At 30.9% G+C, this 14,095-nt stretch overlaps 1 protein-coding gene across 1 annotated transcript in view; it reads right to left on the bottom strand.

Annotated features, from left to right (window-relative positions):
* Positions 1-846: 846 nt before the first annotated feature.
* LOC106471221 (host cell factor 1-like) overlaps positions 847-14,095 on the bottom strand; it is a 66,566-nt gene continuing 53,317 nt past the window's right edge. Inside the window, exons 24-29 of the mRNA XM_022399846.1 lie at positions 13,773-13,948; positions 12,991-13,131; positions 11,142-11,330; positions 8,926-9,244; positions 5,453-5,516; positions 847-3,256 (exon numbers count right to left, since the gene is read on the bottom strand). Coding sequence (XP_022255554.1) covers positions 3,229-3,256; positions 5,453-5,516; positions 8,926-9,244; positions 11,142-11,330; positions 12,991-13,131; positions 13,773-13,948 — 917 coding nt within the window. The 3' untranslated portion in view covers positions 847-3,228. The remainder of the gene's footprint in view (positions 3,257-5,452; positions 5,517-8,925; positions 9,245-11,141; positions 11,331-12,990; positions 13,132-13,772; positions 13,949-14,095) is intronic.

The following is a 14,095-nucleotide window of genomic DNA, read 5'->3' as shown; positions in this document are numbered from 1 at the left end:
GTATTGAACAAAATGGCCTTGTATGTACAACAAAAAGTTCACTTAGATAAAAAATAAGGACTTTTTTTTGTGAGATGTACATGCTCAACAGTGAAAAATCATTCATATGGTATTTTTTGATATTTATGTTCAAAGTGAGCAGTGAAAATAGAATGCGAGATGGTCCCATACATAATGAGTATTTGTTTTGTGTTTCAGAATTTTTACACAAAGCTACCCAAAGAGCGATCTAAGGCCATAGCTATCACTAATTTTGAACTGAAAAGCTAGTAGAAAAGCAGCTAGTCAATAGCACCCACTGCCAACTCTTGGGATAGTGGGATTTGACAGTCTTTATTATAGTGCACCCACAGTGCATAGCAAATATGTGCAGCACTTGAATTGATAGTTTATAGAAGGGTAGTAACTGATGTTATAGTTGGTGGAGATCATCTGAACAGTCTATGCATATGTTAAGTATACAAGATTTTTTTTCTAAACAAATTACCGAAATCATGTTGAAAGTTATGTATGTTAATTACACAAATCAACATACACCAATAAAAAGTTAAAATTAGTAGCAGATAGTGGAATTAAAAAATGTAGGTACCCAGTGGGACATACAGTCAAGATTAAAGATATCCTTACAAAAAAACAATGAAATTTCTCTCTTAAATGCGGAAGAGGAATTGATTAATTATCAAATGTTCCCTTACCATTTAGTGGACAAAAAAACAATTGATACAACAAACATTTCTGAAAGTACTTAATACATGAGAACTAATGCTTTTAATATCCTTCTTTAATCATTTTAAATGTTCTCAATTCTACAAAAGTCACTAGTAAATTATTGATATAATGATCTACTTAACAGTTTCATAAAAGCTTACTTTATTCAGAGTACAGAAAAAAGGTACACACACGAAAAGAAAAAAAAAAGATGAAGCACAACATAAAGACTAACATGATAATGTGGGTATCAACATCACAAAGTGACAGAAGTACTAATATGCAAGAAAACCACTTCTGCACAAGGTTCAACCTACTTTAAACTATAGCAGGTACCAAGCCTGCAAAATAAGACAATCATTTAGAATACTGAGGCCTTTTATATTAGACCATACTGTTACAACTATGACACATTTGTTACACAAAATTGCAAGCCTTACAGAAACACTCTCTGTACTGGTACTTGATATTTCAAACTTTAGTATTCAGGCATTTTTTCAGTGAAATTATTGTTTAGATCCTGCATTTTCATTAAAAAGTAACAAGTAATTGAGTTCAAAAATACAAGGAGCCATAACAGCTAGAAAGTTGAACATAGCTAATTAACAAAGTCTGGAATAAAAATTACACCTCTGCACTTACTTTAAACATTAACATCTTACAAAACTGCATTTCCACATCTGAGGAAAATATAAAAGCTGAATGGGATAATTATACCAAGAAAAAAAAAAACTTGTAATAATAAAAACACAAGCATCACCCCGAGTTAAAAATAATGTCAAACTAATAATGACAAAAGTTATTACTGTCAAAGTTAGTGCAGCTTACTTTTAGCTATTTCTTGGCAAAGAGCTGCTTGTAGAACAAATTTGCCACTATATTAAAACAAATAAAAATATTATACTTTTGATAAATTCTTGTCACGTCATTTAATATATTTGCATTAAATCAAATATATTATGAATAACTATGTGACATGGAAATAGAATCCATTACTTTTATTGTTACACTTTATAATTATAACATATACAACAGTATAATCTTCCCTAATAAAATCTACTGCACTTACTGGTTTTAGGTTACTACAAAAATTATCTGTAAACTTCACTGAAGGGTCCTGTGAAATTTGAGGAATAATCTAATTAATGATTTCTAATTTTCTCTGTGTGTTAATAATTTACACAAAATTAGCTTCACACTATTAATAAAAAAGGTTAAAACGTTTTTAAATTAAGGACTGTGGTATTCATTCCTAACAGCAATACAGCTACTCAGGAAACACAACTCTCAATCTTGGAATTGTATTTTTACTTAATACACATCCATATGGTAAACAAAAATAAATTAAAATTATGGGACTGAAAAAAACCTAGAAACCCTATCAGTTTTAACTCTTTTTATTCAATGCTTTGGAAGGTTTCTACACATTTTATTAGGTTGCTAGTAGAAACAGAAATTAGGTAATAAAATAAAACAGCCCTCACCATAAAACTGTTAAAAAAAACAGCTTTTCTCAGGCATTAAAAGCCCTACAACAGAATGTTAGAAAACATTGATTTTATACCATTGAAAGCTATTATTTAGTTATGGTAATGAAATATTGCAAAATAAAAGTTTGAAAAGTTTATGATGGAATCATACTCTAAAAAACAAACATCTGACCCTATGATTGACCATGACTTGTATACTGTTATGATAGCTTATGAACCTAAAATTATGACACTCACTATAATAATGGGACCAAAGACATTCAGACAAAATAGGACACATAAAAATGAAAACTGTACATGCCTCAGGGAACCAATCTTATGATTACAAAGGAAGAGGTAAAGAGAATCTGACATAACATTGCCAGATATCTTTTTTTGGCTTTCATTCCTATCCTTTCAGCCACTTAGTTTTACTTTCAAATTCACTGTCATCTTTAACTGCTGGTAAAAACTTTGTGTACAAAATCTTCTCTTTTTATATAACCATCAAAAGACTCATTTCTTCCAACATACAGTGTATATGTATGGAATATTCAAAAGATATATTCCAACTGATTCTTATGTATTCAATGGGGTGAAAGTAATTAACTTTACAGACATTACACACAAGAATTGATGGCTCTTAAAACTGGAATAAAAATAAAGATCAAACCATTTTTTTTTTCAAAGTTCAGATACTTTTGTGACATGAGTATCATGTACTAATCAAAGAGAGTTGGTTTTCATGTACAAAATGCTATTCAGAAATAAAGCAGTTCAATGACCATACAAGTACAAATGCAGCTGAGAAGTATACATTTTGTTTTTGGTTACAGCAGACAGGTAACAGAGCTGCTTAGTCCAACATGGATTTATGAACCATCAACTTGCAGCAAAAATCCAATCATGTAAGATGGACACAAGGGAGTAGTAAAAACCACCAATTCAAATGTACACCGTGCTTTATGGGCCCCAAGGTAAAATCAATAAATGTACAAAGGACTGGGTCCCAGGGTGCAGACAAAATGATGATTAAGATCACTGATACTTCTTATTCATTCTTCACTTTCTTGGAAGTTCTATTAGTAAAAAAAGAAAAGAAAAAAAATAAGACAATAAATAATCACACTAGTTTAACACAGAAATAGACACGTTTTGTCTCGAAAAGTTGAAATCATCAAATTAATTTAAAAAACTTTATTACAATGATAATCTTAACAGGGTTTATGTCCACGAATATTACATTAACAAAATTAATAAAATAAGTTAAAATGTAAAATATAAATTATAAAAAAAATACATATTACTATCATTAGTTTATCAGTCAAAGGAATAATAAAATTACAGAATATAAGAAGTACCAATCAAAAAAAAGATTTATTTATTTATAAGAACACAAGTTACTAGTAAGAAGTGAACAACAGACCTTTTGAAGGCTCTTAAACATGCCTGCTACTTAATTTCTAACTAGAAATTTTGGGACAGCTACTAGCACCATTATACTTCTCTAAAGTTAACTGTAAATATATGACAATTAATTATTTCATTTATTGAATGTTGGTAAATTTGTGTATATTCCATGTACAAATCTTCTGAATCATGAATTAGTTTCAAATATCAAGACTCATTTTCATTACATGTAAAAACATTTTTGTTTATTCTATTTCACAAAGGCCATGAGCACTTGGATCAATAAAGTTTACAAGTACTCCAATAGTGAGTCAATCTACACTGAAACCAATATGGTTTAAATGCCAAAAGCTGTCACAACATTAGAAGCAAAAAGACATAACTTTTGCATTAATCATGGACAAATTAAAAGAAATATGGGAAAAAAAACATGCAGTTTATATGATTTCCATTTCATTACTACCTATAATGAACAATCATTTAAGTACAGTATTTTTTAACCATTCTGCTCATAAAATTGTACCACAGAGGCTGGATGGTGCAAGTCTAGCTTGCTGGCCCACACACTAATTGCATTGGTATTGATACTCAGCCTGGGTATGAAATGCAGCTCAAATAGGGATTGCAAAACTAGAATGGTGTGGATAAGTGAAACAAGCTTATTAATCACAATTATTTTAACCTCCTGTACTTAGAATCTTACAATATAAATGGCTGATATGCATGTATCATAGAGATGTTGATATTTGGCAGTAAGAATCTGTGAATCTTTTTTCTGAAATGTGTACCAGGAATTTTTCCAAGTGCCTTCTAAGTTTTATTAGCAAGACTGCAACACTAAACAGCAATTTGCTAATTTACCATATTAATTTCAAGCCATGTAAAATGATAAAATATAAAATAGCAAGTCTATTTAGGAAAAAAGTAATTTACTTCTGGAAAGAGACTCATATCTGAAGAATTATCATCAAAGTAAACTCTTGGTAAGAGTTATTTTACTAAGAGGGCAAGAGGTAGTTAAACATTTTAAGTCCTTGGTTTATAATTTCCATTCATTGATTGTTTGTTTTGTTTTTGAATTTCGCGCAAAACTACACGAGGGCTATCTGCACTAGCCGTCCCTAATTTAGCAGTGTAAGACTAGAGGGAAGGCAGCTAGTCATCACCACCCACCACCAACTCTTGGGCTATTCTTTTACCAACGAATAGTGGGATTGACCGTCACATTATAATGCCTCCACGGCTGAAAGGGCGAGCATGTTTGGTGTGACGGGGATTCAAACCCGCGACCCTCAGATTGCAAGTCGAGCACCTTAACCACCTGGCCATGCCGGGCCCTCCATTCATTGAATAGAACTGTTTACTTTTTTTATATTGGATGTAGCAATAGCTCTACTAATTCCACCTACTATTGCCACAGCATACCAAATTTAACACAAGTTGTAATTACAATTTAAAAGTAGCAATTGTGATTACGTTGGAACTATGACTGATAACTTATAAAGTCGGTCATAACCTCTTAAATAAAAAAATGCAAATAAGAGGCTGCTGTAGGAATGAATGTTTATCAGGCACTTCTCAATGTATTTGATTGTTTGTTTTAGCTCAAAGATACACAATGGGCTATCTGCTCTGCCCTCTGTCCATCGTGGGGAACAGAACCCCAGATTTTAGTATTGCAATGCATTTGAACTATTCTTGAAGAAAATAATTTTTGAAAGTTCTTGAATGTGAAATATCATAATAATTTAAAATACTTGTTATTATATCTACAAACTAATAAGATCTTACTTCAACCACTGAACCACAAATATCTTAACTTAGTATTACATTTGAAGTTTTAACACACACAAATTTTCACTTACCCTTCTAGTGACCCAGCTGGTCGTTTGACAGGAACAGAGTTTCTGGCTGCAGCAGGAGCACCATCTGGAAAAAAAGACAAAACAAAAAACTTAAAATTTACAGAAATACTTAAATCTACAATAATACTATGCCATATTTCTTTTATTATTACTTGCTACATATACAATAAGTATGAAAATCAGATGTGTGCACAAAAGAAAAAGGAGTCAAGACCAACAAAACTGGTCTCTTCAACAGCAGATACACCATGGGACAAAGAGGTACAATTGACAAACAATTTCATATCTCCCAGCTACATGTAATTAAAACTTCTAGTTTCAACTGATTTTGGTTTTATTAATATACTGAATACATGGATCATTTTACTAATAAAAGCACAAAAATGTGTGGAGGTTTCAGTTGAGTTTTCTGCAAAAATATATTTGAATTTGGTTTAGAGCATTTAAGTGCACATTTCTAACACATCTACAAATAATTATTTTTTGTTTTGTTGTAATTACTACAAGTTTAATTTAATGCACTTTATATTTAATCTTCTTTTCAAATTTGTTTGTGATCTTCATTATCATAATATTTAGTTGTAAAATGAAGTTCACAGAGATACTTGTCCTATATCCTTAAGCTAGATTAAGGACAACCACTTTCACAATTATTCTCTTAGTAGCTAGATTTCACCTTCTGTTTCTAAAGAAAAAGATGACATGAGATGCAGCAAAAGTCAAAGGTAGAGGAACAGGAAACAAACATAGTAAGAGATCACAAGAAAGTCTAAGATCTTCAAAGTTCATGGATTGGATATCATATTTTTCTAAGGTTTGATAAGTTAGGGCAACCTACCAAAATCAAACAGGATTCGGCTGACAGTCACTCCGAATCCTTAAGTGGATTTCCTCATTAGTGGAGGAAATGCCTGGTCGATCACTGGAAGAAAGCTGATTGGAAAGAAAAGAATACTTCCCTATACTGAAGGCTCCAAGATGAGATGATGAAGCTGTAGCAGAGAAACAAGCAGGACTCAAAAGTCTACAATGAGTGAGAGACCCATGCCTAGATGTATAAATGGCCTGCAAGAGACTGAGAAGTGACATGATACTGGAAAGTAATTAAAGTAATTGTTATGGCTTGAAATGTCAACCAAACATTGTCTGTGAAAAATCAAGCAAGTCATAACTTTTGAAGTTAGGCATATGGTAAAGAAACTCTCTGTGAAAAAGAATCCCTGGCCCATATACCCCAAAAGCCAAGGGCAACAGCTTGGGAAAATATCCTAGTGAAAGAGACTCAAAGCAATCAAAAATCAAAACTTAATTCTGTAAATTGGGTAAGAAAAACTTCATACAAATGAAGACAAACACTGTTGAACATGAAACAATTAATTTCAGACACTTGTAAGGCAAAACAGAAAAAAAGTGCTCAAAAGTGAGAACTAAAGCTGATAATCACAGATGAGAAAAGTGAATATTTGCCAAGTCTTCCAATTTAAAACAACAAAATTTGTACAAAAGAATCCATCTATTTGAAATACAGCCCTTGTAATCTTCCAAACTTTGTTTAGAAAAATTAGGCCTGCATGCAAATACCAGGGAAGGGGGGATTGTATATGAAATAAGTAAAGAAAAAAACTTTTATAAAAAGGAAGTATGGAATGGTTAATAACAATGTAAACAAGATAGTAGGGATGGCATTTCTATCAACCCTACATAATAGCTTAGGACCCAGTGTAGTATAATGTTAACAGACAAAAATAGGATAAATTAAACTCAATTGTGAATGTGCTATACGTTAATTCTTACTTGTGCTATTATGTATAGATGATGCAAGTACCATTCCTACTATCTTGTCTGCATTGTTTTCGAAGGATTGATATTAGCCATCCATACATTTACTTCCTTTTTTGAAAAATTTTTTCATTACTTGTTTGCTTGTTTTTTTAGTGCAGTGTTTACATACAAAGGCTGTATTTATAACCAAGTTCTAAATACAATGAGGTTACAACTGTAATATTTATTGTTTATCTATTATTGGCTGGTAAGTGCTGGTTCACTCTGTACTTAAGCTTTTTAAAAAAACACACCAAACTTCTGTAAGAAAGCTAACTTCAAAGGGTAATGATAACATTGCTTACACTAGAATTACAATTTTTAATTATTACAAGTTAATAATACTTATAAAAGCAGATACTTCATTTGAAACTATGCCACCACAATGAATGTGGTTTACATCATTGTTTTGTTTTTAGTTATCACGTAATAAAAAAGAAGCAGAAGAAAGAAGAACAAGAAATTCAAATTTTTGCTGTGATATTTACAGACACTCCTAGAACTTCTGACTCAGTCATTACATAGATATTGTTATAAAAGGAAACACTGTATAGTATAGTAAAGTTCTATTGAGGAGATATTTAAAATAACATTTCGATAAACAATCTGAGCCATACCTACACTTGCCTGATACCAAAACTTATGAGTTATTTAAGTTTTACAGAAGCTTGTAGTTAACACAAACTTTTGTTCTCCTGAGATGGATGGTTTTAAGTCATGCGAGTGGTTTCATTATCGGGATAGACATATTTTATTGGAATGGACTTAATCCAACCATTTCACTAAAAAAAAGATACAAAACCATTCCAGAAGACCAGAATTATACAATAACAATTCAACAGTAAACTTCCTAAAAATGGTGATGGATTGATGTTGATATCAATACAAAATTTTAGGAATTGTGAAAAATAAAGAATTTTCCAGTAATGCACATTTACTCAGAAGTTCTTATTAGTAATTGCTTTCTCTCATATTACTGAAGGAATTGGATGCAGTTGTTAACGAAGTATAGAGCAACAGTTCCAGTAAAATTGACTGAAAAATAACATATTAAGGAAAAACATAAGCTATTGTTTATTTGAACAAGTGATTTTTCTTAGTTTTCTGTTTAAACAAATGTATAACTTACTAAAATTTATATATGAAACAAAAAAAATGAAGAGGCCTAATTTGGCATTTCTCAATGACCAAAAATACCCATAGATAAAAGATTTATTATAAAAAAAATACATATTTTATCCTAATGCGACTATTTACTAAAAATTTTAAAAGCAAGCTTTAATGTACTTAATATTAGACATTCATCCCTTCATGCATCATCAGCAAAATAAAATAAGCTATTTTACAAACAACAACAACAACATAATTTCTCACACTAAGTTAAATTTAGAGGAAAAACAAAGAATACCAAAAACAATGCAAAATTTATTAAAATTAAAAATAAAGTTGAACCAATTTATGTAAATTTCATATAACTGTTGGTAAAAAACAAAAACATGGAATAATTAATAATGGTGAGTGTATGGCCTTGTGTAAAACAAGGTCCAAGTTTTTTTATATTAAACACTGTCATGGATAAAAGACTACATATAAATGTGATTCATCTATGTGTGTATAACACCTGTATAGACATAAAGGCTTCAATCACTCACCTTGCAACCACCTAACCTGAGTGGCAGGACCATATCCCTTTTCATTGCGAGCAGCTATTCTGAAGATGATGGCAGGTTTCATGGTTGTATCCACATGGGCAGAAGCCAAGCTGTTGTTGTTAACTGTACAAGTAGCCTTAGGGCCACAATATACTCTCACAAAGGCAAGTTGGGAAGGGTTAGATGTAACTGTGGTCTTAGCTCCATCTCCTTGACCACCTGTTGTAGCTGACCTCACAGCTAGGTAAACAGAGTACTCGGTGATTTCTCCCGAGGTATTCTGTGGAGCTTCCCATGATAAGTGTGCTCCATCTGCTCCCTACAACATACCATGTTCAAATATTTTAGTTCCAACCATTTTTTTTATCACTAATGTCCTACAAATTTGCAGAAGTAATACAAAGAATGTTAAGTTTTCCTAGCAAACTTGTTCATTCAAATCTGGACTCCAGTTTGTCTAGAATTACTTACTGACTTTGTTCAACAAGTTGCAAAACAGTTTGGCATAGTTTGAAAGTTCTTAACTAATAAAAGAAATCAAAACTGTCACTTATCAATACTAACAGACAAAATATCAAAATAAATATTTTTAAGCTTAGGTTACAATGTACTTTGGAAGCACTACATTAAGAGACAGTTAAAACACAAAGAGGAAAAGGTATTAAATAAAATGTCTTTAGTCATTTGTTTGTATATAAAAACAACATTGATCAATTTCATTACTGTTTTAAAATCCTATAAAATCCATCCTGTCCAATATCATTTTCAGCTAAACACTGTAACAAATGCTAAGTGATTTAAATGTATGCGATTATCGTTAGAATTCCAGAAAGAAAACTTTTGTACATGTTGTTCAATAAGTTATTATTTTAAGTTTGAGATATCATAAATTAATACAATACCTAACATGCCATAACTTGAAAGGCATTTTTGGAATTACAATACTGAAAAAATGTTATTATATCATTGATTACAATGGACACTTCAAAGTACATATTTTACAATTTGACATGAGTTTGTGGTTACTTACAGAATTCTGCAAACAATGAACACCATTATTAAATGGTGTCTAGCTCAATGTGTTACAGACACTCACATAAAGTGGCCTAAAACTTGAAGAAATTACATATAAGAAACAACAACATATAAACCATCAGGTTGATTGGATTTACAGGATAGTGGAGTTTAGCATTTATTAAAGCACAGGTTCTACTCCATCCATAATTATGAAGTTCTGTTGAAGCACATTTGTCAGTGTGCAGTCTAGTTAGCATGGTGCCATCCCTACTACTAACTACTGACCATGAAGCAACCAATCAGCAACAACCACTTTTACTTTATTATTAACAATACAAAAAACTTGAATAATTTTTATATTAACTTTTGGAGTGTTCGTAGAGCATTTCGTAAAAATGCAAATGATGACTGAACTCAATATTATAGGGTAATCCTTAATAAACCTACTTATACAGGTGCTGAAATTTATTCTCAAACTTTTCTGGTAACAAAAACACAGGACTTTGAATTTAAACTTCATAAAGTTGTTTTGGTTTTAATAATGGATTATCCATAATTCAGCTATGCAAATTTTTGAAAATAATATTAATTTTTTTCTATCACGTAAGGATTTTTTTATAAATTAGGAAGAAGAAAACTTTAATTACTCAGATCAAATTAAAACTTCGTTTACCACAACGAACATTTTTTATTATTATGTTTGTTAACAAAAACAGAAACAAGTTGAAGATATGGGAAGAATATTGATGTCAAACGAATATGCATCCTCATTTCTTTTGTGAAATCTACATCTTTTAGTCTCAAACTACGTGTTGTGGTTTTTCTTTTATGTATTGCATTATGACGGTTTCTGAAAAAGCTGTACGCAATGGAGAAAATTGGATATCATCTTCGGATTCAACATATAAGAATTACTGTAGAATATGTAAAAATTTCAAGACAATAAAACCATTGCAGGGTAATTATTCAACTTAAAGGTAATAATATTTTTTTCCAGGAGCTGTTGCAACGTTACCTACTTTGTTGTTAGATATATTTCTCAATCAATATATTAAGAATTAATGTAAAAAAGACAGAAGCATGTAAGTTTTTCAATCCTAAAGAATATAAGTGGATATACACATATCTCTATTTAAACTGAAAGGTTATGTGAAAAGAATGTTGTAGGTGTTCATAGTGTTAACAGTAGACTTTCTCACCTTACTGATTTTGATAGCTGAAGGTGCTCCTGGAAAACCAGGCAGACATGTTTTAAAAGCAGAGACTTCACTCCATGGACCACGGCCACAAGCATTAATGGCAGCTACACGGAACTTGTAGGCTGTTCCTGGCAGCAATTCCTGCTTCTTGAGCATAGAGTGGTTGGTTATAGAAACCACATCTATATCCTGGAACACCAACAACATAAATGTAAACATCGATTACCAGGTTGTAGTGTTTCAGCATCAAATAACAACTCACTGTATCACTTATAGTTGATGGCCAAAATGAAGCCAGATATCTCATGACAAGAAAAATCTTCACTGAATCTACTATTCAACAACAAATATTGTATTAATCAATTTACTTAACTACTATATGTACAATACTAGCAAAGATGTTTGCTTTCAAATTAGTATCTTTATTGCAACAGTATTTCTTTAAATACAAGATTTGTAGAATAATACAAAAGAAATGTAATAATAGACACCAAAATGTGTAAGTCCACTTGTATTTAGGTCATACTTCATAAAACCTTAAATAATGGTAGGCCTAAGTTCGATAAAGAGATAAATTAACATTGTACTGTGTACGTTTTTAATGTTAGTCATACCTTAGTTAAGGTTAAACTTTACTGTACTTAATACTATCTATAAATAAACTTAAAATACTATTCTAGGACCAAATGTCAGATCTTTTCGAAAACTTCAAGCTTTTAATGTTATTGTTCTAAATGGTTAATAAAGAGTATTTACATCCACCTTTTTCTGTTCCTTCATTCATAGAGCAGTTGTAGTGACTTGTTGGTTAAGCTTTCCAGCACTCTAGGTAAAAATTCTTACTGTGCATGCTTATAAGGCATACCAACAGCAGAATTATAGTATGACAAGATTTTGGTGTCTCCGATTATAATTCTTTTGTATTAATCTAGAAATCCTGCATTCAAAGAAGTACCATTGGAATAAAGACACTAATCTGAGTGGAAATGTCTTGAGGGTCTCTGCTAGTCTATTATAATAATACTCAGTTTTTGTCTGTCCTGATAATGTGTTGCACCTTACTATCTAAATAAATGTGTGCACACATCATTTTCATGACAGACACACAAACAAGCCTATTATTATATAGATAATGTCACGTACCTTATTAATTATAAATGCTTTTTTTCGTCACAAGAAAACTAGGCAAACGCTTAGTGACCACTATAATCAAATACTAAATGTTCAGCATTCTATTAGATAGATTAATAAAAGCTACAAACTTTAATGTTTTAATAAGTTTAATTATTGAAACTTTATAGATTATTAACAGCAATGAATCATCAGTTAAATTCCTTTCTCTACAGAGGTTTTTATCCAGCATCATTGTTAATAAAAAATTATTTAAAATCAGAATTGACTATGTAACAATACTTTTCTAAACAAGCTCTGTATACCTTTAAAAACAACTGTAAATGGAAAATAATCAATTATCATCTTTTTATGAACCATAAATTATAAAACATTTCTTGAACCTACAGCTACAAATTTAGGAGGAATATTTTATCAGAATAAAAACAAAGGGAGAGACAGCATCTAGCTTTAGTATATCTATACTGAAGCACATTCCGTCACTAAATATAAATTCCAAGCACATTAAAGTAATTATGGATAAATTATTATTACATGGTCTTCTTTGACAGAAAAATTGGATTCATTTTTTAAAAATATATCTTTTTTAAATTCTACTATATAATCTAAAAACCAACCCTACATGTAATTCATTTGTATTTTTATATCTAAGAAATAATATATAGAAATAAAAGGAAAATATTGTTCAAAATTGTTTTACTTTACAACAACAACTTACGTCTTCTTTTCTCTCAGACTGTTCAGAAGGTAGGTAGAAATGGGTAACCTGTGATGAATTCCCTTTGAAGATCCCAACATCATACCACTGATTGTCTCGTTTTACTGCCACTTTAGGAGTTAATTCTGAAACTGGAGGATCCTGTTAAAAAATGCATTTGGATGTTTATATTTTAGTAATAACATATTCCACATGAATGTGCAAAACATGTTTAATAGGATGTATTCATAATCTAATAGATTTATTTTGCTTACACTCTTTTTTTATTTATTCTAATTCTTTCTTTAGGAGTCTTGTGTCTCATAAATTATCTTTTAAAAACTGAGTTTTGAAATTTTTGATTTCTTTTAAGCATGTACCACTGTTTTGTAACTAACTGCCAACAAAATGAGTGTATTAAATGCACACTAAAATTAATGAGTTATGTGAAAAAGAAAAAAAATCAATGCCATCTATCTTTTTCTCAGCTTTCAGAATAAAAAGAGTTCATATTTTTTTTCAAAACTAGTCTTACCATTTTATAAAACAACTGTTCTGATAACAATTGAAGAACATTATTTGTCATTACAAACTAATAGAAATCATAAGAATGTCTGGAAATGAAAATCTTAGCTCCTATAAAAGCAACATTTCTAAATTAACAAGGCAAACAAGTTCTGTGAAGAGCTACACATTTAAAATGAAAACAATACTATGACTGAAAGAATAGATATACTTGTTAGTCTATAAATGTTCTGAAAATTTACCTTAACTACTGTTTTAGAGAACTATTTGTCACTCACTGTTTTGTTTTCTGATGGCTCTGGTTTGACAACTGGAGTTGAAAGGGCTTCAGTTGGTACACTAGAAGTAGCTGAGACTTCATCTTTTGATGATTCCTGTTTGACTGGGATGTCTCCTGGTTGGGTCATATTACTAGCAGATGAGATGGCAGCACTAGCAAGAGTAGCAAGAGGATCTATAGAAATAAAGAAAAAGTTGTATATATTTTTATTAAAGTCTAAAGTACTGATGAAACATGCTGTCTAAACTTACTGAATCCACCATTTACTGTCTCTTTTCAATTGGATGCACAACTGACAACTTATGTAATGATCTATCACAA

This window comes from Limulus polyphemus, unplaced genomic scaffold (genome assembly GCF_000517525.1).
Source record: "Limulus polyphemus unplaced genomic scaffold, Limulus_polyphemus-2.1.2 Scaffold4479, whole genome shotgun sequence".
In the NCBI taxonomy this organism is placed as follows: Eukaryota; Metazoa; Arthropoda; class Merostomata; order Xiphosura; family Limulidae; genus Limulus; species Limulus polyphemus.
This window is presented reverse-complemented; position numbering and strand designations above follow the sequence as displayed.